Source organism: Leptonychotes weddellii, chromosome 10 (assembly GCF_054177405.1).
Source record: "Leptonychotes weddellii isolate Sample4059 chromosome 10, ASM5417740v2, whole genome shotgun sequence".
NCBI lineage: Eukaryota > Metazoa > Chordata > Mammalia > Carnivora > Phocidae > Leptonychotes > Leptonychotes weddellii.
The window spans coordinates 53,267,576-53,293,505 of NC_138378.1; the positions used below are offsets into that span (position 1 = coordinate 53,267,576).

Below are 25,930 nucleotides of genomic sequence, written 5' to 3' on the forward strand. Positions count from 1 at the left end.
CACAGACCTGTACCTCTGAAACAAATAATATATTATATGTTAAAAAAAAAAAAAAGAAGAAGAAGATAGTAGGAAGGGAAAAGTGAAGGGGGGGCGGAAATCAGAGGGGGAGATGAACCATGAGAGACTATGGGCTCTGAGAAACAAACTGAGGGTTCTAGAGGGGAGGGGGGTGGGGGGATGGGTTAGCCTGGTGATGGGTATTAAAGAGAGCACATATTGAATGGAGCACTGGGTGCTATACAAAAACAATGAATCATGGAACACTACATCAAAAACTAATGATGTAATGTATGGTGATTAACATAACATAATAAAAAAAATCAGTGAAACCAAAAACTGGTTCTTTGAGAAAATCAGTAAAATAGATAAACCTCTAGCCAGACGGATGAGGGGAAAAGAGAGAAGACACCCATTACCAATATCAGGAATGTGAGAGTAGACATCACTACAGATACTACAGATGTTAAAAGGAAAATGACATTACATAATGAACAACTTTTTGTCAATAGATTCTACAAGTCAGATAAAATGCACAGATTCCTTGAAAGATATAAACAGAACTTGCTCAAGAAAAAAAATAACTTAAATAGCTCTACAAAAAAGAAATTGTTTTCTTTTTAAAAAAGAAAAAGCTCGGGACACCTGGGTGGCTCAGTCGGTTGAGCGACTGCCTTCAGCTCGGGTCATGATCTCAGGATCCTGGGATTGAGCCCCCTACTGGGCTCCCTGCTCAGCGGGAGGCCTGCTTCTCCCTCTCCCCACTCCCCCTGCTTGTGTTCCCTCTCTCACTGTCTCTCTCTGTCACATAAATAAATAAGACCTTTAAAAAAAGAAAAAGCTCTATGTTAAAGAAACTGAATTTGTGGGTACAAACTTTCCCACAAAGAAAACTCAAAGTCCAGATGGCTTCACTGGTTAACTCTACCAATATTTAAGGAATAAACATCATCAACTCTATACAAACTCTTCTGAAAAGTTGAAACTGAAGAAATACTTCCTAACTCATTCTATGAGACCAGCATTATCCTAATACCAAACCAGACAAAGATATTATAATAAAAGAAAACTATAGGCCAATATCTTTCATAAAAGATGCAAGAATTCTTTTTTTCTAAAGATTGTATTTATTTATTTGAGAGAGAGAGAGCACAAGCAGGGGAAGGGGCAGAGGAAGGAGAAGTAGACTCCCCACTGAGCAGGGAGCCCGATGTGGGGCTCAATCCTGGGACCCTGGGATCATGACCTGAGCCAAAGGCAGACACTTAACCAACTGAACCATGCAGGCGCCCCAAAGATGTAAGAATTCTTAACAAAATTTTAGCAAATTGAATCCAACATTATTTTTTAAAGACTAACATACCACAACTAAGTGCGGCTTATTCCAAGAATGCAAGGCTGCTTGAACATTCAAAAATAGATAACTGTAATTCATCACATTAATAGAAAAATCATATGATCATCACATTAGATGCAGAAAAAGTACTTGACAAAATCTACCATCCATTTAGGATAAAACTCCCATTGATGTAAAATAAAAGGAACTTTCTCAGTTTGATAAAGGGCATCTATAAAAAATCTACAGTAACATATAAAATAGCAAAATGCTTTCTCCCTAATCTCGGGATCAGTGCAGAAATGTCATCCTCACCCCTTTCATTCAACATTGTTCTAAAGGTCTACCCATGCAATAAGGCAATAAAGAGAAATGAAAGGCATATGAATTAGAAGGGAAGAAGGAGGGGCACCTGGGTGGCTCAATTGGTTAAGCATTAGCTTGATTTCAGCTCAGGTCATGATCTCAGGGTAGTGACATAGAGCCCCACATGGGGCTCCAGGCTGGGTGTGGAGTCCGCTTAATATTCTCTCTCTCAAAAAAAAAAAAAAAATCTCTCTCTCCCTCTGCCCCTCCCCCCTCTTAAAAAAAAAGAGAAAGGAAGAAGTAGAACTGTCTTTATTCTCAGTTGACTTGATCATCTATGTAGAAAATTCTAAGAAATCCTAAGAAAAAATGAGTTTAGTAAGGTGGCAGGATACAAGGTCAATATTGAAAAATCAATTGTATTAACAGAATGGAAAGACAAGCCACAGACTAGGAGAAGATATTTTTGAAACACATATGTAATAAAGGGCTTGTATCCACAATATACAAAGAATTCTTGGGACACCTGGATGTCTCAGTGGGTTAAGCATCTGACTCTTGATCTCAGCTCAGGTCTTGATCTTGGAGTGGTGAGTTCGGGCCCCATCTTGGGCCCCACACTGGGCATGGAGCCTACTTAAAAAATAAATAAATAGGGGTGCCTGGGTGGGTCAGTCGGTTAGGCAGCCAACTCTGGATTTCGGCTCAGGTCATGATCTTGGGGTCCTGGGATTGAGCCCCGTGTTGGGCTCTATGCTCAGTGGGAAGTCTGCTTCAGGATTCTCTCCCTCTCTCTCTGCCCCTCCCCCTGCTCACTGTCTCTCTAAAATAATAAATAAATAAATCTTTAAAAATTAATTAATTAATTAAAATATACAAAGAATTCTTAAAACTAAAAAAAAAATTAAAAATGGGCAAAAGATCTGAACAAACACCTCACCAAGAAGATATACAAGTAGCAAATAAGCATGTGAAAAGATGCTCAACATCATGTGTCATTAGGGAATTGCAAATTAAAACAGTAATGAGATGCCATATACAGCTATTAAAACAGCTAAAGTCCAAAACACTGACAACAAATGCTGGTGAGTATGTGCAGCAACAGGAATTCTCATTCATTACTGGTGGGAATGTAAAATAGTACAGCCACAGGACACCTGGGTGGCTCAGTAGGTTAAGCGTCTGCCTTTGGCTCAGGTCATGATCCCAGGGTCCTCGGATCAAGCCCCACATCAGCTGCTTGCTCAGCAGGGAGCCTGCTTCTCGCTCTGCCTGCCACTCCCCCCGCTTGTGCTCTCTCTCTCTCAAATAAATAAAATCTTAAAAAAAAAAAATAGGGGCGCCTGGGTGGCTGAGTTGGTTAAGCGACTGCCTTCGGCTCAGGTCATGATTCTGGAGTCCCGGGATCGAGTCCCGCATCGGGCTCCCTGCTCGGCAGGGAGTCTGCTTCTCCCTCTGACCCTCCCCCTCTCATGCTCTCCCTCTCTCTCATTCTCTCTCTCAAATAAATAAAATCTTTAAAAAAAAATAGTACAGCCACTTTGGAATGAAGTTTGGTGGTTTTTAACAAAAAAGCATAGGTTCACCATCCACCAATCACACTCCTAGGTATTTACCCAAATGAGTTCAAATCACATTTACACAAAAAGCTGCATATGAATGTTTATACCAACTTTGTTCATAATTGCCAAAAATTGAAAGCAACTAAAATACCCTTCAATAGATGAACGGATAAACAAACTGTGGTACATTGAAACAATGGAATATCATTTAGCAATAAGAAGAAATGAGCTATCAAGCCACAGAAACACATAGAGGAAACTTAAATGCCTAACACTAAGTGAGAGAAGCCAGTCTGAAAAGGCTACATGCTCTATGGTTCCAACTATATGACATTATCTGTAAAAGGCAAAACCAAACAGTAAAAAGATCAGGTTGCCACGGATTCAGGAGGAGGGAGGAATGAATAGGTGGAACATAGGTGATTTTTTAGGGCCATTAAACTATTCTGTATGATACAGTAATGGTGATTATATGACATTATGTATTTATCAAAACCCACAGGATGTACAAAACAGTGAACCCTAGTATAAGCTACAGACCTTAGTTAATAACAATGTATCAGTATTGGTTCATAAATTATAACAAATGCACCACACTAAAACAAGATGTTAATAATAGGGGAAGGGGCGCCTGGATGGCTCAGTTGGTTAAGTGTCCCTCTAGTGATTTTGGCTCAGGTCATGATCTCATGGCTCGTGGGATTTAGCCTCAAGTTGAGTCAGTCTCCCTGATTAGCAGGGAGTCTGCTTGAAGATTCTCTCCATCTGTCCCTCCCCCCACTCGTGATGGGCACACGCACTCTTTCTCTCTCAAATAAATAAATCTTTAAAAAAATAATAGGGGAAAGAGGGTAAGGGGTGGAGGTATATGGGAACTGTTACTTTCTGCATCATTTTTCTATAAACCTAAAATTGCTCTAAAAAATAAAATCTATTTTTAAAAATCAATTGTATTTCTATCTACTGACATTAAACAATTAGAAATTGAAATTTTAAAAATACTATTGATAATAGCATCAGAAATATAAAACATTTAGCAACAAACTTGATGAAAGAGTATAAAACCTATACACCAAAAAATTCTTAAAATAATAATATCAAAGAACAACAAAAAAATAAAAATATAAATTAAAAAATTAAAAAGTAATTAATTAAATTTGAAAAACAACAAAGCGTTGCTGAGGATGTGGAAAAATAGGAACACTTGTGCAAACTTGTGCCGCCACTGTGGAAAACAGTATGGAAGTTCCTCAGAAAGTTAAAAATAGAACTATCCTATTATCCAGGAATCACACTACTGGGTATTTACCCCCAAAATACAAAAACACTAATTCAAAGGGATACATGCACCCCTGTGTTTATTGCAGAATTATTTACAATAGCCAAATTATGGAAGCAGCCCAAGTGTCCATCGACAGATGAATGGATAAAGAAGATGTGAGATAGATAGATAGATAGATAGATAGATAGATAGATAGATAGATAGATAGATGATAGATATATGCCATAAGAAAAGACTGAAATCTTGCCATTTGCAACAACATGGATAGAGCAAGAGACTATAATGCTAACAGAAATAAGCCAGTCAGAGAAAGACGAATACCATATGATTTCACTCATATGTGGAATTTAAGAAACAAACAAAAAATGAGCAAAGGTTAAAAAAGAGAAAGAGGGAGAAACCAAGAATCAGACTCTTAACTATAGAGAACAAACCGATGATTACCAGATGAGAGGTGGGTTGGGGGATGGGTGAAATAGGTGATGGGGATTAAAGAGTATGCTTTATCAATTAATGATAATAATCAGAAAATTTTAAAGACCTCATACGGAGAGAGACATACTATGCTTATAGATCAGAAGACATTATGTGGGGGTGCCTGAGTGGCTCAGTCAGTTAAGCATCTGCCTTCAGCTCAGGTTGTGATCTCAGAGTCTGCCTGGCTCAGGTCATGATCCCAGGTCTTGGGATCAAGCCCCACAGCGGGCTCCCTGCTCCGCGGGAGGCCTGCTTCTCCCTCTCCGTCTGCCTGCCGCTCCCTCTGCTTGTGTTCTCTCTCCCTTTCTCTCCCTCTCTGTCAAATAAATAAAATAAAATATTTTTTTAAAATAAGATAAAATTTAAAAAATAAAATAAGATAAAATTACTAAACAATTAAAAGTAACAAACATGTTACATGCAATAACATGAAGCAATCTCAAAATACATGTGCTGAGTGAAAGAAGTCAGACAACAAAAGATACATACAGATGAGTGCATTTATGTAGTCCATTTACATACAATTTAAAATCCCACTATATTACAATTTATTCTATATATTTAAATATATAAATACTGTATTATGTATAACCATGTAATCATATACAATAGAGAATTCTAGAAAATGACAACTAATCTATAGTACAGAAAGTCCTGGCTAGTGCTTGTCTAAGGATAAAGGGGCGAAAGGGGGAGGAAAGGAAGGGCTTAACCAAGGTGCATGATGAACTGCAGGGCAATGTATATCTTCATTATCCTGATTGGGGAAAATGGTTTCACGGTGTATTCATATGTCAAAATTCACCAAACTGTACTATTTATATATATGCAGTTTACTGTATGTCATTTCTATTTCACAGAGCGTAAGAAAATGCAATGTACAACAAGGTGACCCTATGTTTTCACCTGTGAGATACACAAAAATGAAACAGAATGATAGGGTTCTGATTTGAAGATAGCAAATTACACCCAGGCATCTGACTCTTCAGTTCACCCCAATCTTCCATCCTAAGTGCCCAAGGAAATAATAAGATAAGATCTTAAAAGGAAATCCAACAGAAATCAAAGGGGAAGCACTCAGGCTACAGCAAGAACTCATCCAATTTTCAGGTAATTTAGTTGACAGTATTTCCTCAATAGTTTTGCTTGGTCACTAATTTTTCTCAAATCATTGGTGGCCACAGCTGGGTATCTGTAGTAGAAAGAATGAGGAGGTAGCATCAGGCAGAGCATTCCATCCTCTCTGTCTTTCTTTTGGGGTCTGTCTCTCGGGGAAATCCCCAAAGACCCTATCCGATGGTTCTTCCAGGCGTGCTAAGAACTGACCTGCATTGGTAACTTTTGTCTTTATTGGTAACGTGGGTATAAGGAATAGTTACTGAAATTGAGAAGATCAAAGGACTCTAAGAGCTAGGGAGCCATCCAGATAAGAAATGGGGGAGGGGCGCCTGGGTGGCTCAGTCGTTAAGCGTCTGCCTTCTGCTCAGGTCATGATCCCAGGGGCTCAGGTCATGATTCCAGGGTCCTGGGATCGAGCCCCACATCGGGCTCCCTGCTCCGTGGGAAGCCTGCTTCTCCCTCTCCCACTCTCCCTGCTTGTGTTCCCTCTCTCGCTGTGTCTTTCTCTGTCAAATGAATAAATAAAATATTTTTAAAAATTAAAAAAATAAAATTAAAATTAAAATTAAAAAAAAAGAAATGGGGGAGATGCTGAGAGAAGCTAGAAGGAGCAAGGAAGGAGTGGCTGGCCTTGCAGGTTTGGGGGATTCTCTCACCTTATCACTCTCTCCTGCCCCTCCCAGTTTTTCTTTCTCTTTGTCCCTTTCTCCCTCCAAAGTAAGGTTTCTGAGCTCCTCCTCTTCATGGTTGTCTTAGAGGATAATTGATGAGCCTGCCCTCCTGCCTCTGTAGCCGGGTTCGCTCTATAGCCTTCAATAACATGTACTTTGGGGGCCCTTTTCAGCCATTCCTCCCCCAGCACTGTTGCCCCTGCTGCCCAGGGTTCATGGAGTTTCTTCGCAAGCAGAACCCTAGCACTTCTTTCATAAATGCTTGGCTGTTTGTCATGCAGATACTTTTCCACTTCAGTTTTTTTATTTCATTTAAAAAGTAATATATCTGAAAGGCAGACATACAGACCAATGAACTAGAACAGAGAGCCCAGAAATATGCCCTCACATATGTGGTCAAACGATTTTGACAAATGCCAAAACCATTCAATGGGGAAAGGACAGTCTTTTCAATAAAAGGTGCTGGGAAACTGGATATCCACATGCAAAAGAATAAAGTTGGACCCTTACCCAACATTATATACAAAAAACCCAAAATGGGTCAAAGTCCTAAATATAAGAACTAAAACTATAAAATCCTTAAAATAAAACAGGGCAAGGGGTTGCCAGGGTGGCTCAGTTGGTTAAGCGTCTGACTTCGACTCAGGTCATGATCTCAGGGTCCTGGGATCCAGCCCTCCATGGGGCTCTCCTCAGCAGGGAGTCTGCTTGTCCCTCTCCCTCTGCCCCTCCCCGGCACGTGTGCATGCTCTCTCTCTCTCTCTCTCTCTAAAATAAATAAATAAATAATCTTAAAAAAAATTTTTTTAAATAAAACAGGACAAAAGCTTCAGGACATTGGATTTGGTGATAATTTCTCAGATATGAAACAGAAGACACAGGCAACAACAACAAAAATAGACAAATGAGGCTTCCTGAAAATGCAAAAAATTTGTGCATCAGAAGACACTATTAACAGAGTAAAAAGGCAATCCACAGAATGGGGGAAATATTTGCAAATATCTGATAAAGGATTAATATCCAGAATGTGTAGAGAGCTCCTAAAACTCAACAACAAATAATCAATTCAGAAATGGACAAAATATTTGAATAGACATTGTCCCAAAGAAGATATACAAATGGCCAATAAGCACATGAAAAATGCTCAACCTCACAAATCATTAAAGCAATGCAAATCAAAACGATGATGAGATACCACCATATACCCATTATGTTGGCTACTAAAAACAAAAACAAAAACAAAACCAGAAAATAACAAGTGTTGATGAGAATGTGGAGAAACTGGAACCCTCTTGGGCTGTTGTTTGCAATGTAAAATTGTGCAGCTGCTATGGAAAACAGCATGGTCGTTCCTCAAAAAATTAAAAATAGAACTACCATATGATCCAGCAACCCTATATATGGCTATATATGCCAAAGAATTGAAAACAGGGCTTCAAAGAGGCATTTATACACCCATGTTCATTAGGTAGTGTTATTCCCAGTAGCTAAGATGTGGAAGCAACCCAAGGTCCCTCAAGAGATGAATGAATAAGCAAAATGTGGTATATTCATACAATAGAATGTTATTCAGCCTTGAAAGGAAATCCTGTCACATGCTACAACATGGATGAACCTTGAGGATATGCCAAGTAGAATAACTATGAGGTATCTAAATGCATAGAAACAAAGTAGAACAGTGGTTGCCCTGGCCTGAGGGGAGAGGGAATGGGGAGTTACTGTTTAATAAGTACAAAGTTGCAGTTTTACAAGATGAAAAGAGTTCTGGAGATGGATGATGGTAATGGTTGCACATTACGAATGTATTTAATACCACTCAACTGTACACTTAAAAATGGTTAAGATGGAAAAAAAAAATGGTAAAGATGGTAAATTTTATGTTGTGTGTATTCTGCCACAATAAAAAAAATGAGGGGAAAAATATATATACAGAACAAGTTATAAACAATTCAATAGCAAAAAAAAAAAAAAAGTATATTGTAAAAAAAAGAATTCTCCCTTCATTCACCCACATTTACCAGTGGTCCCTTTCCCATGTGAACCCTGAAGTTGCCTCATAAACTCTTTGGAAACTCTCACACATATAACATTTTGGACACTAGGTCTGGCTTTCTTTGCTTTGACTTAGCCCTATGTCCTGATGTGTTTCATATGAAATTATATAAAACTTCATTATTTTTAATGGTTGCACACTAGCCCATTTTATGAATGCATACTTATTATTCCATTTGCATAAAGTTCCTAAATAGGCAAAACTAACCTTTGGTGTTAATTCAGGAAAGCAGTCACCTCGGAGGAGGAGCCGGGCAGCGACTGAGAGGAGCGGGTAGCTTCTGGGGTGCTGCTCATGCTCTGTTTCTTTTTTTTTTTTTTTTTAAGATTTTATTTATTTATTTGAGAGAGAGAGTCAGAGAGAGAGAGAGAGCACAAGAGGGAGGAGCGGGAGAGGGAGAAGCAGATTCCCCGCTGAGCAGGGAGCCCGATGCGGAACTCGATCCAGGGACTCGATCCAGGGACTCCAGGATCATGACCTGAGCCGAACACAGTCGCTTAACCAACTGAGCCACCCAGGCGCCCTCATGCTCTGTTTCTTAAACTCAGTTATGGTTATACAAGTGTGCCCACATTGTAATAATTCATTGAAATGTGATTTCTGCACTTTTCTGTATAATGTTGTGCTTCACTTTTACCAAATTTAATCTCACAGTTTAGTGGGAAAGGTGTAAGTAGAAGCAAATAACCATGGCTCAGTTTGGTAAATGAATTTAGGACTCGATCCCTTGCACCCTTGAGGCAACAGATCCCCGCGGGGCTGGAGGCTGTGGGCATGCTGACCTCAGCTGTTCGAGCTGGATAGCCCCGGACTAGTTACAGAGTTGCGAGGCCCCTCGGTCCCCACATCTGCGAAATGGGAATAAGAATACAGCTACCTGACAGTTATTGCAAGGATTTAATATAATCTATGTAAAATGGGTAGAAGTGCTCCGCAAACACATAGCATGTGTTCGATTAAAGCCAGCTACCAAGTTACCACAGAACTGTAATTTTTACACGGAAAAGGATTCTCCCCAGGGCTCGGTAAAGAAATGCTTTGGGTAAAATACCCAGCCCCGGCCTCCTCGGGGACTACGAGCTCATGAAGTAGCGTGGTCGCAGGTGCTGCCGCTCGGGAACGAAGTCTTCCAGGACAGGTAACTCTCAGAACCCCCTAGACTCTGCCCGGGTCCCCTTTAAGAGCCGAGCCATGACGTCACCCCCGCCCCCCCAAAACACTGCGCAGCCTACCTTGGAAGCGCTCCTGCAATACTTCCGGGAGGCCTCAATTGGCTGGTCAGCACCCGGAGGCCCCGCCCCTTTGCCCGCAGCAGGCCCCGGGCGCCCGCCGTCAATCCGCACGAGTGGGAGCGGTGATTGGCCGGGGCGGGGGGGGGCGCTCTCCAGCAAGGCCCGCGGGGCTAGCGTAGGCTGCGCGCGCGGGATGGGAGGGGCGCGGCACCGTGTCTAGAGCGGCCGCGCTCTAGGTCCGCACGCCCGCCGGTCGCTCCTGCAGCCCCCCGCTGGGCAGGGCCGGCCCGGCCGGGCCATGGAGTCCTACGACATTATCGCCAACCAGCCCGTGGTCATCGACAACGTGAGGCCCGGCAGTCGGGGGGAGGACGGGCGCCCTGCCCCCGGGGGCGCACGCGGCGGCGCCGGGAGGGACCCCCGCCAGTCTCCACTAGTCCTCCATGCACTGCCCGCCCGCCACGTCCGCCTAGGGCTCTCCTGCTCAGCTGGCTCTGTCGCCCGGGCCTTGGGGCCAGCCCCTCCACCGGTGCAGCGGAGCTCCTGCCCGAAGCGCCCCCCACCCCCGACCCCGGCGGGGGCGTACTGGAGAGGCAGGGGATCCATCTGTCTGGCGACACTTGATCAGCATCCGGAGTGCTGGAGTGACAGCCCGACGGCCCAGCCATGCACCCGTGTGTCAGGCCTGGGGATGCACTCTGAGCACTTCTTGGTTGGAAGGGGGGGTCACTGGTTAGGTTTCGGCCCCAGCCCCTTTACCCCCTTCTCGGGCTCTGGGTGCCCCTCCTCGTGGAAGAGGAGAGATAGCATTTGTCCTTTTGCACAGTGCTGGTCTGATCTTTCAGAGAGAATTCGCTTGGTGACCTCTACAACAGCACTTCCCAAGAGGCTGCAACTCTTAGCAGGACGCCCAGAGTGGACAGGCCCTACTGGGCTCTTTGACTGGTCTGCCAACCACATATCCACCATCACCTGGTTGGCCACTTGGCTACTTTGACCCTCTCCTTAAGTACTCCTTGCCCGAGCTGAGCAGAAATTCCACAGCTAGCAGGACAGTGGGGAGAGTTCGGATAATGGTTTGGAAGCTTCAGAGAAAAGTTGCCTGGCTTCCTTGTGGCCTTGTCCTTCAGCACTGAGGCTCAGCATGTTTTCAGCTGGCCTCTGAGGATTTCTGACCTCAGAACTTTCCGGTCCATGGGAGGAAAATGAAGGGCAGGAGATCTATAGATCTGCCCCTAGCTGGGTACCTGCCTGAGCTGTGTGTGCCTTGGAGTTTTTGATTATGACTCACTCCTCTTTCTGGGATGTGTCTCCCTCCCACATGACCCCCATGTAATCCTGAATGGCTTTTTTTTTTTTTTCCCCCCTCGGAGTATCCACGTGGGCTCCTTGAATCACAGCAGGGGATGTTTAATAAGAAGGCTAGAACTGGGCTCAGAGGTCCTCTCCAACAGGCTACAGGAAGGACTAGGACACTTCCTTTCTTGGTGGGCAGATCATTCACTTAGGCTAACCAACAGGCTTAGGAGTTCAGAGGACAACCTTCCTGGTCCCCGTGGGCTTCCAGCCCCTCCTCTCTAACGAGAGGATGTTTATTTCTGCACTGCACCAAAAGGTTGTGACGGTGATCTGTGGGAAGTGAGGTTGAGAGGCTGATTCCTTCATTAGTGGGAGGTTTCTAGATCAGGTTCCCTTTAAGATCCTAAGTCTAGTTTCCATGCTGGAGCAGTGGCGGGACCAAGTTCTTTACCTGTAGTCTTTGGAGAAGCCACTTGAAGAGAGGTGCCAGTTGTCACTGTGTACACAGTGATCTTCCCCGGGTGGGTCCTGTATGAAGTCAATGTCTGCTGGGATGGGAGGTGGGGGTGGCCAGGGGCTATTGAAAAAAAAAACTATGCTTGGAGGTTGCTTCTAGCTGACTTTGGGGAGTAGCTTATGCTGCTATGGATTCTTCCTGCCTGGAACTGACCCTAGAGTGTGCAGAGGAGGATGTACTTCATGTTTTCTCAATCTCCACAATATTGACATAGATAGATAGTTCTAGATAATTCTTGGTGTGTGAGGGGCTGGCCTGTGTATTGTAGGATATTTAGTAGGATCCCTGGCATCTACCCCCTAGGTGCCAGTAGCCCTCTCCCCCTGCTCTCCCCTCCCCAGTCTCCAGACATTGTCAAATTTGGGAGGAGGGGTGTAAAATCACCCCCTAGTTGGTGAATCCCTGGTGTCCTTGTAAATGATCTTGCCCTCTTGGCAGGATCTCAGACTTCCTCCGCGGGCTGCCATGATGGAGCAGCCAGTTCTCTCTACTGCAGGGCACTGCCTTCATCTGGAGGTGTATGTCAGGAGCTAAACATTGTTTCTCCTTGCAGGGTTCGGGGGTGATCAAGGCTGGCTTTGCAGGAGACCAGATTCCCAAATACTGTTTCCCAAACTAGTAAGTGTTGCTCAGGCAGCAGCCCCAACCTTTTTGTTGGATTCCTAGAAGAACATTGGCTCTCTGTCACAGCTCTCTTTGAAGCCAACTCTTGCCCCCCACCTATAAGGGAAAACACCAGACTTGTGAGGCTAATGCTGTTACCGGCTCTGGAAGGACAAGACAAGTGCTGTGGGCTTCCTCCTCTTTGAAGTCTCATTTTGGTCCCCCCTTGAGCCAGGGAGGAAGGAGAAGCCACCAGCATTCTGTTGGGAACAGGGTGGCATAGCAGCAGCAAGAATGGAAGGGAGACAGCTCTGGGAGCAAAACCTAAACCCAGAGGAGAAAGAGTGGAGCATTAATGCACAGCCATCCTTTCCTCCCAGGAAGTGTTTCTTTCAGAGCTTGTTTATTTTCCAACTCTAGAAAATAATGGGTTTCGGTCAAGGGGAGTGTTTCCCCTGAATAGAGCCAGTGACAGTAGGGGTAAGAGGGGGGAAAGCACGAAATAAACCTGGAGTGCTCCTTCGGCTACTGTAGCCCATCGGGAAGTTTTTCCTAGGTGGTGCTTCTTCTCAAATCCTGGAGGTTTTAGAGGGATTGGCCTAAGCAGGGGCATTGGGGGGTCCCAAAGTGGCTGGCTATACCAAGAACCCCAGGCCTGGTCTGGGGACAGGGCCAGTTTGGAGCACCAAGCACTCAGTAGGGCTTCAGCTTTCTTTTCTGAACCCCACTTCGGTACAATTAAAAGTTCCTATTGATGTGCAGGGAACTTGGGGCAAATTTTGGAATGGTAGGTCGTCCAGTCTTCCAAGAACTGAATCTGTATTCTGAAAGCCCTGGCAGTGGGCAGGGGCAGGATCAAATGAATGAGAGAGGGGTGCACAAGGGAGCCATGACCCAACTTTGGGACCTTGTTCTGTAGACAGTGGCGGCAGCCCTGCCCTCCTGAAATCGAGAGCGTGGGCTGAGTCATTGTGGCTACAGAAGCTGACCCTCTGCCAGGGCTGGACCACGAAGGGCCCGAGATTCCAGAGCTCTCCGCCTTCTCTGGGAGGGAGGGTGGGGAATGGAAAGGATACCTTTTCTTCTGACCCTGAGCATGCCATCCTGCCGAGGCCTGCTCTGTAGGCCCATATCCCCTAGGCCTGGGTTCTGGCCTTTGCCACGTGGCCACGTCCAGATGCTTTGGAGCAGTTACCCTTTGACCACAGAGTTAGACTGGTTTTCCTAGACGTGGGCTCACCCACGCCCCCCACCCACCTTGCTGACTCGACCTGTCCTTGCAGTGTCGGGCGCCCTAAGCACATGCGAGTGATGGCTGGAGCCCTGGAGGGGGACCTCTTCATTGGACCAAAAGCAGAGGTAACACCTGTGGGGCCTGCCTTTGCCTGGGCTTGGGGTCTTCATAGTCCCGGGAACATGGGCTCGTGGTCAGAGCTATACCTCCCGAGAGGGAATCTGTTTTCTGGGGCCATCTGTCTGGTATCTTCCTGGGCTCTCAAGGCTCCAGCTCGGAAACGCCCTGAGATGGCACGAGGGTTCCTGTATGGGGGAACAGACTACTTCAGGCCCTGTCTTGTAGAGCGATTTGGAAGCTACAGAGGAAAGAGTTGATTAAAAAGTGACTTAAGAGTCTGGATCCCTCAGACTTGATGACTGATAGAAATGAGTGTCGTGGGGCCACCTCTTACACTCCAGGTGGGGTGGCTTGTCTAAGTGTTGCACGGCCAGAGGAGGCCCCGGGGGGAGGAGCGGAGGTGTAGGGGGGTAGCAGCAAGTGCAGTTTAGGCACCTGGGGGACACAGTGGGAGGGGGCCTGAGCCAGGGGTGCAGAGACGTGGGCCTCTCAGGAGGTGGGGTCAGTAGGAGCCATGGCTGTGGGTGAGAGGGGTCCGGTGGTGTTTGGTGAAAGGGGGCACATTCTGGGGGGCCACCGAAGGGCAGGTCCATGCAGGACGTGTGAGCAGTGGCTGAAAAGCTGGAAGGAGCGGTGAGCAACAGGTGACCACAGGAGAGAACAGCGTGGGATGGGCCACAAGGCGGCTCCTGGCTCGGGAGCAGTCACCGCAGAGTGGTGGGGAAGGAAACTGGGCAGTGTGAGGGGAGAAGAGGGGAGAATGTGTTGGCGGCAAGTAGAGAAGCCCCCGAAGCACAGCCAGGGGAGGAAGGGGAGGACTAGCATGGGAGGGAGCACATCACCACCCTTGCTGTCCCCTGCCAGTTGAAGCTGACTGGGCCCTGAGGGCCTGAGAAGCTGCTGCTGGACAGAGGAGCCTGTGCTGAGTGTAGGACCTGCCACCAGGCTTGGGGACAGCCAGGAAGCAGTGGTGGTTCTATTCAGGGCAGATGAAGGGGCGGCTTCCAGGAAGGCGGAAAGCGGTTGCTGGAGAGGGGACCGGCGCTCCGGCTGACCTTCCCACCTTACCCCGCAGGAGCACCGGGGGCTGCTGGCCATCCGCTACCCCATGGAGCACGGCGTGGTGCGGGACTGGAACGACATGGAGCGCATCTGGCAGTACGTCTACTCCAAGGACCAGCTGCAGACTTTCTCCGAGGAGGTGTGACAGGCGGCCCCGAATTCCCCGCTCTGCCCTCGCTCTGCCGTCTCGCTGCTCTTTCCTTCCTGGTTGTGCTGCCCCGCTTCCTCTGCATTTTATTAGCGCCTGCTGCCTCTTCGTGGCGTGGATGCGGGTCCGCACAGTTGGTGGCTGCCAAGTCGAGTTCTCCAGAGAAAGCGGGATCTTTGGAAGGGGAACTGCTGACAGACAGTGCGCTGTTGCCCTCGGGCAGGACGGCAGACTGCAGTGGCCTGTGCTCGCAGCGGGGGGTTGGCCGGCTGGGAAGATCCTTCTAGGACCTAGCACGTTGTCTGCGCATGCCTAAACCCTGCCATCTCTTGTAGCATCCTGTTCTCCTAACGGAGGCTCCACTCAACCCAAGTAAGAACCGGGAGAAGGCAGCAGAGGTGTTCTTTGAGACCTTCAATGTGCCAGCCCTGTTTATCTCCATGCAGGCCGTGCTCAGCCTGTGAGTGCTCCCCAAGCCCTGGGGGTCTCCTGGGTCCCCGTCCTCCCTGCGGCCGTCCTCCTGCTCGTGTCTCACTTCCCCATAGAAACAGCCCCCTGGTAACTGTTCCTTTGGGGAGTTCCTCAGGTCCCTTTTTCAGACCCGATAATGCACATGTCCCAGGGTCCCTTCCAGGGGTGAGGAGGGCCCTGTGCCTCAGTGGCTGAGATGAAGGGATGCTGACCTGGTGACAGGTATGCAACAGGACGCACGACGGGAGTGGTTTTAGACTCGGGGGACGGGGTCACTCATGCTGTCCCCATCTACGAGGGCTTTGCCATGCCGCACTCCATCATGCGCGTGGACATTGCTGGCCGTGACATCTCCCGCTACCTCCGGCTACTGCTGCGCAAGGAAGGAGTTGACTTTCACACCTCAGCCGAGTTTGAGGTTGTCCGGACCATCAAAGAGGTGACAGACGGCAGGAGGGTGTGGAGGCAGGCTGGGTGCGGCAACGGGACATGGCGGCACCAAGGCGTGAGGTTGAGCCCCGGGTGTGGGTTTCCCGGTTGCAGCCTTCTGAGCGTTGTGTCCCTGCCTACCGCAGCGAGCCTGCTACCTCTCCATCAACCCACAGAAGGACGAGGCTCTGGAGACGGAGAAGGTGCAGTACACCTTGCCAGATGGCAGCATGCTCGACGTAAGTTGCCCAGCCTGGCACTGGGGGGGTGGCGGTGATACTGGTATCTGGAGGAAGAAGAGGCCCCCTCAATCTTGTGTTCCAAAGGTGGGGCCAGCGCGGTTCCGGGCCCCTGAGCTGCTGTTCCAGCCAGACCTGGTAGGTGATGAGAGTGAGGGGCTCCACGAGGTGCTGGCCTTCGCCATCCACAAGTCCGACATGGACCTTCGCCGGACGCTGTTTGCCAACATCGTGCTTTCGGGTGGCTCCACGCTTTTCAAAGGTAGCCCCATTTGGGAGGTGGCGATCAAGACTAAGGTACCATCAGGACTTAGACCACAACCCCCTCCCTGGAGCCTAGGATGTGGCCCATTTTCTATTGGCTTTTTGGTACTCAGCATTTATTTTTTTAAGAGAAAGGCTTAAAATTAAATTTTACTGACTTTGTAAGTAGGTGATAAGTTCACATAAGATCTGAAATGTGTGAGATGACGTCTCCCTTTCCCCACTGTCTTGGTCGCCCCACCCCCTCCCCTGGCAGGTACGGGTTCCTCAGCTGTGCGCTCAGCAGCACTGTGCAGGTGAAAGCAAAAGTGCGTTGCCCCTTGCTCCCGCTTTTACACCCTCATAACACGCTCCCCACGCTGCACACCGTGTATTTGTCACGTAGCCCCATATCTGGAAGGTCTTTCCCCATCCATGTGAGCTCTTTCATACGGCCATGTGGTATTTCACTGAATGGATGCGAGGTTGTTGCAGCCATCTCTAATCACAGAGGTGCTGCATCGGATAACCTCACACAGTAAGAATATCCCTAAGGGGGAAATCCCAGGAGACTTGCTGAGTCAGAGGGTGGGCATAGGTTCTTGTTATCTGGTAGATACCGCCAAAGTGAGTCCCCCAGGGCCCTCCCAGCACTGCATGTGATCTTTGCCTCTGTGATGGGCAGAAATGGTAGGTATTTTCCCCTGATTTGTCATTTACCTGTGACTTTGCTTTGGATGGAAGAGTGCAGGAGCCAGACCGAGGTGTGTGACTCGGGGTTCCCTCTCACGCTGCCTCTCTGAGGAAGCTGGGCCCACCTCAGGCATGGTGCTCTTTCCTGCCCTTGGGGTGGCTCGCCCCCCTTCTTGATCCTGGAAAGAACTAGTAAAAGAAGGCTGGCAGCAGCTGGGGACACCAGAGGGTAGAGATGGGGCTGCTAGTGGTAAGGGGGTTCAGATATGGGCTCTGGGCTCAGCCAGCCTTGTGTTCACAGGCTTCGGTGACCGATTGCTAAGTGAAGTGAAGAAGCTTGCCCCAAAGGATGTCAAAATCAAGGTGAGGTTATAGGGAGCCCCATGGGGCATGGGGGTGCTGGGCAACCTTGACTGTGGGGGAGGAAAGGGCAAATGCCACCTCGACATCCTCTCACTCCCAGCTCAGCTCAGCCGCCTCCTCTGTGTCCGGCTGCTCCCACTGCTCCCAGCTGATGCACTTGCTACCTGGCCTCAGGCCCTGAGGGAAAGGTTCCCAAGGCTGGGGTGGGGGCTGCCGTGTGGGGTGGACAATTACATTGCTGCTTGTTCCCTCTAGATCTCGGCCCCTCAGGAGCGGCTGTACTCCACGTGGATCGGGTGAGGCGGGGCTCACGGGGAGGGCTCTGGGAGGAGACCATTGGCTCAGGCCAGGTGGAAGTGGGTGGATTTCCCTCCCAGGTAAAGGAGATGGAGCTCTGAGTGCCCAAAAATGGCCGATGGCCGAACGCTTGGGTCCACAAGAATCTATCCCTCCCTTCTCACAGTGGCTCCATCCTGGCCTCGCTCGATACTTTTAAGAAGATGTGGGTATCCAAAAAGGAGTATGAAGAGGATGGCTCCCGTGCTATTCATCGTAAAACCTTCTAGTGCCCGAAGAGGTGTAGCGTGGTGGGAGAGTGGGAGCAAAGGGGAGTCAGAGCCCTTACCCCTTTCTGGTCTGGGCTCACATCCTAGGCCTAGAGTCCCCTGCATGCCCTGAACCCTGGGCAGATGGGGCAGCCATGCTTCCCTGCAGCCCTCCCCTGCGCACGCACGCACACACACACACACACACGCACACAAACCTGCGTACACACACAGAGTAACATTTAGCTGCATGGATGGAGTCATGAGCTGGAACTTAGGAATTGAGGAGCCCAGCTTTGGATTGTTCCAGGGGTCTCCCCTGGCAGGGTCTTGTTCTGACCCTTGGGGCTGCTTCCCTAGGCTCCAAGGCCAGGATCCCTCCCAGAGCCAGAGTGCCTGGATGCCTGCGTAGCTAGCCTTGAGGCGTGGGTGGAGGAGTGGCCAGCGGCTCCCCACTGGTGCGTCACCGCTTCCTGTGCCACACCTAGGCATCCCTTACCCTATCGCATTCAGTCCTCCTGTCTTCCTAGGTGGATGCCTTGGTGTAGGCTGAGGACTGGGCAGTCTTCCATCCCCAGCCAAGGGTCTGGCCCAGGTACAGAGCCTTTGAGCCAGGGCAGAGGATCACTGGGTCCAGGTGGCCACAGTTTATTGCGGTCTCCCTTCAAAGCACTTCATTGACACTGCTCCCTCTCCTTTACCTTAGTGCCCGGGATAGGAAAGGGTTAACGGTCTTCCATTTGTTGAGAGGAAGCCACTTAATCTGGAGTCAGACCTAGAGGGAGTAAGGGGGGCACATTTCCTTTTCCCACCTCTCCCATGAAGGAGGTTTTCATTGACCCTGTGGCCAGGACCCCTACTTCCCTGTCCCAGATGTGTACAATAATTTAACACAGTTGCCTGAAAACTTTTTTTGTAAATCATTATAGTAATAATTATGGACAAGGCCTGGTGCGTGGCTCTGTTTCCTTGTGGTTCTTTGTGTTGTTGTTCACTCATCCATCCCTGGGGACTTTGAGAAAGGACCAGCAAGAAGGCAGCATGGTACTGGCTCTAGCTCAGAAGCCTGAGGGTTTCAGTGGTTGGCGGGGCAACGTGGCACAACCTGGGAGGCCCCAGGGGGTTGGGCTCTCAACCTGGTGGTAGAATTCCCCTGCCTCATTACCCACTTGCTGCAATCCACCAGGAGGAGCAGAGAACAAGGCTGCCTTCCCCAGCCTTATTCTTGGACAGGACCTCGTGGCAGGCAGGGCTTGGGCTCGGGGCATCTGCACCCGCCCATTCTGTCTGGGCACCTCTGCTGGCCTGCTCAGACATGGCCGAGGCTGACAGACCCAACAGTGATGTGGGCTCAGGGGTCAGGCCAGCTGGAAGGAGACTGCTGGGGGAGGTGGAGAAGGCTGTGTTGATGAGCTAAGCCCTGAAGGAAGAAGCTGAGTGGTGGGGGATGGGAGGGTACAGTGAGGCATGAGAGAGTTTGGTGACTGTCTGCCCTTTCCTTCCTTCATCAGGGATTTGGACACCTGCAGTATGTCCAGGGAGGTGCCACAGGTTTGGGGCCAGTGGTAAACAAGACATGTCTTTGCCCCCAAAAACGTATGGGTTAGGGGAAGAAGATGGGACTGGCCATTTTGGTAGCATTGTGGGGCTGGGAAGAGGGGCATCCAACCCAGCAAGTGGTGGGCTGACTTGCACAGGTTCAGGAGGGGTCAGGCAGGTAGGGGAGGATGTTCCTGGTTGAGGTAAGAACTCAAAGGGATGCCGGGGACCAGTGGGGCTTGAGAGAAAGGCATGGACCCAAGTGATGCCAAGTTAGCAGGGAAGGGTAAGTGGCCTCCTCTGGTTATAATGCAAGATAAACCCAAAAGGGAGGTTGGGGCCAGCTCGTGGAGGGCCTTGAGAGGGTTTTTAGCTGTGTCCTAGGTGATGGGCAGCCGGCCATGGGAGGATGGTTGTCATAGCCGTGTGTTGTAAGCATTTGGATTTGGTGGGGTTGAAGGAGGTCCGAGAGCTGAGATCAGGTAGTAAGGGAGAGCTGACTGAGGCCTATCGTCACAGGGCATTTTACCAGGCTTTGTGGTCACAAGGTAGTTAAGCCTGTATGTGCCCTCAAGGGGAAAACAATTTACAGAGAACGCTTTTTGGGGTTGGGTTCATGATACCACTTTCTCCAAACTACACAGGTTTGGAGCATTATTACTTTGACTCCTTTTCCTTACCTTCTCCACTTTCTGCCATTTACCAAGTTCTGTTGGTTCTTCTATAATGCCTTTCCTACCCGCCGCTCCTTTACTGTGCTGGCCTCTACCACCCTGTCTTATGACGCTAGCTTCATTCTCCCCCCTACCCAGTCCATTTGCTCTTGGATCTCAAGCCCACATAGCCTTGGTTCTGCCACTTCCTAATCCAAAATGTCAGGCAGTTCTCCACTGCCTGGCAGAAAAGAACTGAATTGATGTACCGCAGGTAAAATCCCCTTCATGAACTACATGCTGCATTAAATTCAGGCCCGTTGGGATCTGTTCCTTTCCTGTTGTAGGTTCACACATCATCATGCTTTGCCCGCCAGCTTCTACTCTCTGCCAGGAATGACTTTGCCTCATGTCTGTCAAAATCCCATCCTCTAAGGCCAAGCACAATGCAGCATCCTCCCCACTCCCTCTTCCAGCAGGGACAGTACGGTTACAGATCTCTGGTCATGCCAGGTTTCCCACTGTTGGAGAAAAGCTACAGACAAAAAGGTGGTAAGGCTAGAACAAACTTTGTGGTATTGGATTGGGATTGGAGGTATGGACTCATGGTTTTTAATACACATACAGATAGATGCTGAAATAAATAGGCTTCAGTGTGTGAACGCTGGGGTTACAATGTATGTGCATATTTCCCAGCCGTGTCTGCTTAGAGGACCTAGACACAGTGACACCCCAGTAACAGGCACATACAGTGCTTCTAAATACCACTCTTTGGTAGAAGGAATCAGATCTGGAGGAATTCCAGATCTAGAGCAGAGAAAGTATAAAATAAGCCTGGAATATCTTGTGGTACCATAGAGTAAGGAAGTGCCCCCAAAAGGAGGAGGCTTGTCTTAAGGACACAGAAACCAACTTGAAGGAGCACCCAGTGATCAAATCTGTGGTGGATGATAAGCCATAATTTAAAATACTTATGAGTCCACTCTGATATAAATAAACTGAATAGATGTAAACATAGGGGGAGGAGGGACAGTTCTTCCTTACAGTAGTTCAATTCCTGTAGAAGGAGCAATGGAAAATGGAAATCACCACAGGCAGGCAAACACCACAGTACTAATTGTTGTAGACAAAAATGGATGCAAACATTAGTGAGCAAAAGCAAGGACATTTGCATTGCTTCAGAGTATCTCCCCACAAGATAACTAGTAACTACAAAAAGGAAAAATAGTAACTTTATGGCGGAGAAACCTAGTGGATAGCACCTTAAACCAATGACCAAAGTGTGCCTCCGCAGTCATTAGTCACGGTCTCTTGAGGTGCTGTACTAAGTAAGGCTGCAGCGTCAACCGTGCTATTCCCATCACCTCAGTCTGGCCAGGGACAAACAGGCAAACCCAAACTCAGGGCATCCTACAAATTAACGGACCAGTTCTCTTACTCAAAAGTGACAGGTTATGAAGGTAAAGACAGCAACTGTCACAGATTGGAGAAGACTAAGGCATGACAGCGAAATGCAATGTGAGGTCCGGGACCGGACGAGGACCTTACTGGGAAAGCCGGCAAAATCAGTGAATAACCCCGTGTGAGTGTGAATTTCCTGGTTTCAGTCATTGTGCTGTTAACATTAAGGGAGACCGGGTGGAGGGTAAACAGGAACTCTGTGCAGTCTCTGCAATTCTAAAATTACCTCAAAAGGGTGGCGGGCGGGGAGAGCTCAGGCTCAAGCTGTGTTCTGCATTCACAATCCTATCACCACAACTAGCTAGCTGCATAATCCTGAGCTGTTCCTAGGAGTCCCCATCTCTAAAATGGGGGTGATAATAATAGTACCTACCTCATGAGTTTATAAACAGCCTGGAAGGGTGAGCCTAGAACATTCTGTGCCGGAAAATTTAAAAAGTGCTCAAAGAATGATAGGGACATGTCAAAAGGCCACAGGTGCCAACTTGAAGAAGCTCCTACCAGCCAAATTTGGAACAAATTAAACATCAGAAGCTAAATAATAGTTACGAATTATAATCCACTGAATATAATAAAGCATGAGTCCATTCTGATATAAATCAAAGTCTTGGTGAGGAGCATTTCAAAGTGTTGCCCGCATAAGATACTTACTAAGGAGCAACTGCACAGTGAAGTCTGACAGATGTTAGTTTAATCAGGTGACCAAAGTGAACCCTGTCAGCAGTGGGACAAGGCGACATCACACGCCTAGCAGGAAGAGTGCAGCATCACCTCTGCAGTGCTCGTGCCCAAGACACATAATGCTGAACCCAGTCCTGGGGGAACATCAGACCAACCCGAGTTGGTGTAATTTTCAGAGGTCTGGAAAGACTGAGGAACTGTTCCAGAGTGGAGACAACTAAAGGGACATGACAACTAAAGGCAACATAGGATTCTGAACTGGCTCTATAAAGGATATTATAGGCACACTTAGCATCCCTTGAATAGGGTTTGAGGATTAAATGGCAGAACTGTATAAATTTTAACTTCCTGATTTTTGATGGTCATATTATAGGTATATAAAAGAACATCTTTGTAAAAAACATACACTGAAGTGCAGTGGGGCATCAGATCAGCTTACACTCAAATCGTTCCAGGAAACAAGTTTTTTATTCTGTATTTGCAGATTGTTTAATACCGTCGGAGTGAGGCTTATCTTCTTCCCTCGCTTCTATAGGCTACATTCCTTGCCTGGTATTCCTTCGCTTCTAGCCTTCTTCTTCCATCTTCAAAACAACAATGCTGCATCTCTCTGGCCATTCTCCCACAGTCACATCTCCCTTGGACTCTCTTCTTCTGCTGCCCTTGAATTATTGAGCCCACCTGGATAATCCAGGATAATCTCCCTATTTTAAGGTCAGTTGATTTGCAGCCTTAATAACTTTTTACTACATTACCTAATGTATTCACAGATTCTGGGACTAGATTATGGACATCTTTGGGGGCCATTATCCTGCCTACCACAATCTGGACATGTACTGGGGATTTTTCTTTCTTTAGGGGAGAATATGTTTTGTTTTGCTTTTTTAAGCAATCTCAACATCCAGCATGGGGCTCAAACTTACAGCCCTGAGATCAGGTCACATGTTCTACAGACTGAGCCAGCTAAGCACCCTGAGAATTGAGTACAGTTTTATTTTTATTTTTTTTAGATTTTATTTATTTGACAGAGAGAGACACAGCGAGAGAGGGAACACAAGCAGGGGGAGTGGGAGGGAGAAGCAGGCCTTCCACTGAGCAGGGAGCCAGATGTGGGGCTTGATTCCAGGACCCTGGGATCATGACCTGAGCCGAAGGCAGATGCCCAACGACTAAGCCACCCAGGCGCCCCTGGGTACAGTTTTAAAAAGCAAAGAGGGTCTTGAAATTGAGGGAGGAAGAAGATAAATCCAATTAATGACATATGGAGTCAAAAGCGCACCCTAAGAAGGGTGGAAAGGAAGACAGTGGAAAAGGAAGGGGGAATGCAGGAGGTAGGCCAGACAGAAGGGCTGAGTGGCAGTACCGGAGTAAACTCTTGTTTAGAACATCATTTGAGATGGGAGTGGTATGGGTAGATTTTTTTTTTAATTAATTAATTTATTTATTTAAAGATTTTATTTGATAGAGACACAGCGAGAGAGGGAACACAAGCAGGGGAAGTGGGAGAGGAAGAAGCAGGCTTCCCGCTGAGCAGAGAGCCCGACGCGAGGCTCGATCCCAGGACCCTGGGACCATGACCTGAGCCGAAGACAGACGCTTAACGACTGAGCAACCCAGGCGCCCCGGTATGGGTAGGTTTAATAGATAGCTAGGTATTCCCCTTCCCAAAGGGAATGGCCTTGAATGGCAGACAAATGCTCTAGCATTTCCTGGAAACCAAAGATAATGACAGCAAAGAATAGAAACAGCAGCTCTGACTATACCTTGAAGAGGAAGTAAGGCAACATTGGGGGAAATGACTTTTCTCCCTAAAGCTCCCCATCATCAGCTCAGCTCAAAGACCTAGTCTGGGGCGCCTGGGTGACTCAGATGGTTAAGCGTCTGCCTTCAGCTCAGGTCATGATCCCAGGGTCCTGGGATCAAGTCCCGCATCGGGCTCCCTGCTCGGCAGGAAGCCTGCTTCTCCCTCTGCTTCTCTCTCTGTCTCTCATGAATAAATAAAATCTTAAAAAAAAAAAAAAAGACCTAGTCCGAACCAATTTTGTGGAGAAAGTAACTAAAGCCAGCTCTGTGGCTAATCCCAACAAAAACAGAAAGGTACCAGGTACCAGTTCCATTTTACAAACAGCTTTTGAGAACTTAATTGTCCAGGATGTCACAAATATAACGTAGCTGAAATGGACTTTTTAAAATTTCTTTCAACTCTTATTTTTATTATAATAAAGTTCAAACATACACAAGAGTAGAACTATGACCCTTCTTCTACCTGGCTACAATGTATCATTCCTGCCCGAAACTCCTCTTCCTTTTCTTCCCACTGTTTTAAAGCTAATCCCAGACATACTTCACCCGTAAGTACCTCACCAAGAATCTCTAACGCATAAATTAACTCCATTAACACATCTAAAATTTAATAAATCCCTAAATGTCGGGCGCCTGGGTGGCTCAGATGGTTAAGCGTCTGCCTTCGGCTCAGGTCATGGTCCCAGAGTCCTGGGATCGAGTCCCGCATTGGGCTCCCCGCTCTGCAGGAAGTCTGCTTCTCCCTCTGCCTCTCTCTCTCTCTCTCTCACTCTCATGAATAAATAAAATCTTTAAAAATAAATAAATAAATAAATAAATCCCTAAATGTCAAATACCCAAAGTTCAAATTATTCAATTTGTTTTCTTTACAGTTGCATTTCTTCAAATAAAGATCCAAACAAGGTCCACGCTTTACTCTTGGTTGTTATCTCCCTCACATCCATTTCACTTGATAGGTTCTCTCTACTCTTTTCCTCATTGCAATTTTTTAATTTTAAACTATTTTTTTAAAGCAGGCTCCACACCCACTGTGGAACTTGAACTCATGACCCTGAGTTCAAGAGTAGCATGCTCTACCAACTGAGCCAGCCAGGTGCCCCGCCTCACAGCAATTTATTTGAAGAAACTGGTCATTGGTTTCTGGAATTGTCTCATATTCTGGATTTTGCTGATGGTATCCCCATGAACTATGCCTTGAACCCCAAGTCTTCAAAGCTCCCAAAACTCTGGTCACAAGGTCACCCTATTTTATAACAATACTGTAAGCCATCTGCCAGGCTCTTTATATTACGTTATTACTTCTAACACCTCACAAGGTTTGTTTGTTTGTTTTGAAGATGTAACCTACCCTCAGAGGGCATGCTCCCAGTGACAAAGCTAAATGATGGAGCCAATATTACAAGTCCAGTCGGCCTGATGCCATAGCCCATGCTTTCCCCATAGCAGATGGTCCCAATCATTGTATTATGGGATTGTCAATCTCGGCATACACAAGCACGTGGATGGCAAAATAATATTAACAGATAGCTATTCCCAATGTAAGAATCCATGCCTCCCAAAAAATAAAGGATAGAAATAAGACCAGCCAACTATGGGAGAAGGAGCCAACACAATGGCTAGTCTTTATTGGAAAAAAGAAACTTCACAGCACATTTTGAGTAAGTTAGTGCAAAGGCTCAGTGGGCCAGCTGGTGAGGCACCAGCTTGTAATGGGTTCCACAGCTAGGGCATCGCTGGGCCTCGCCTTTGTGCAGCCAGAACCAGATGACGGTACTATTGTCCTCTTCAC

At 47.5% G+C, this 25,930-nt stretch overlaps 1 protein-coding gene across 1 annotated transcript; it reads left to right on the forward strand.

Moving 5' to 3' along the window:
• The first annotated feature begins 10,206 nt into the window (after positions 1 to 10,206).
• Positions 10,207 to 18,962, forward strand: ACTR1B (actin related protein 1B). The gene is made up of 11 exons (XM_006733857.3): positions 10,207 to 10,384; positions 12,408 to 12,472; positions 13,741 to 13,816; positions 14,887 to 15,012; positions 15,357 to 15,481; positions 15,715 to 15,931; positions 16,068 to 16,160; positions 16,248 to 16,422; positions 17,398 to 17,459; positions 17,715 to 17,755; positions 17,923 to 18,962. The coding sequence occupies exons 1-11, from the start codon at positions 10,337 to 10,339 to the stop codon at positions 18,023 to 18,025; spliced, it is 1,131 nt and encodes a 376-aa protein (XP_006733920.1). The 5' UTR covers positions 10,207 to 10,336; the 3' UTR covers positions 18,026 to 18,962.
• The last annotated feature ends 6,968 nt before the right edge of the window (positions 18,963 to 25,930 follow it).

Coding starts and splice junctions, on each gene's coding strand:
- ACTR1B (XM_006733857.3), top strand. CDS start 10,337: ATGGAGTCCTACGACATTATCGCCAACCAGCCCGTGGTCATCGACAAC. Junction 15,932..16,067: donor TTGTCCGGACCATCAAAGAG/GTGACAGACGGC, acceptor TGCCTACCGCAG/CGAGCCTGCTACCTCTCCAT. Junction 17,460..17,714: donor CAAAGGATGTCAAAATCAAG/GTGAGGTTATAG, acceptor TGTTCCCTCTAG/ATCTCGGCCCCTCAGGAGCG.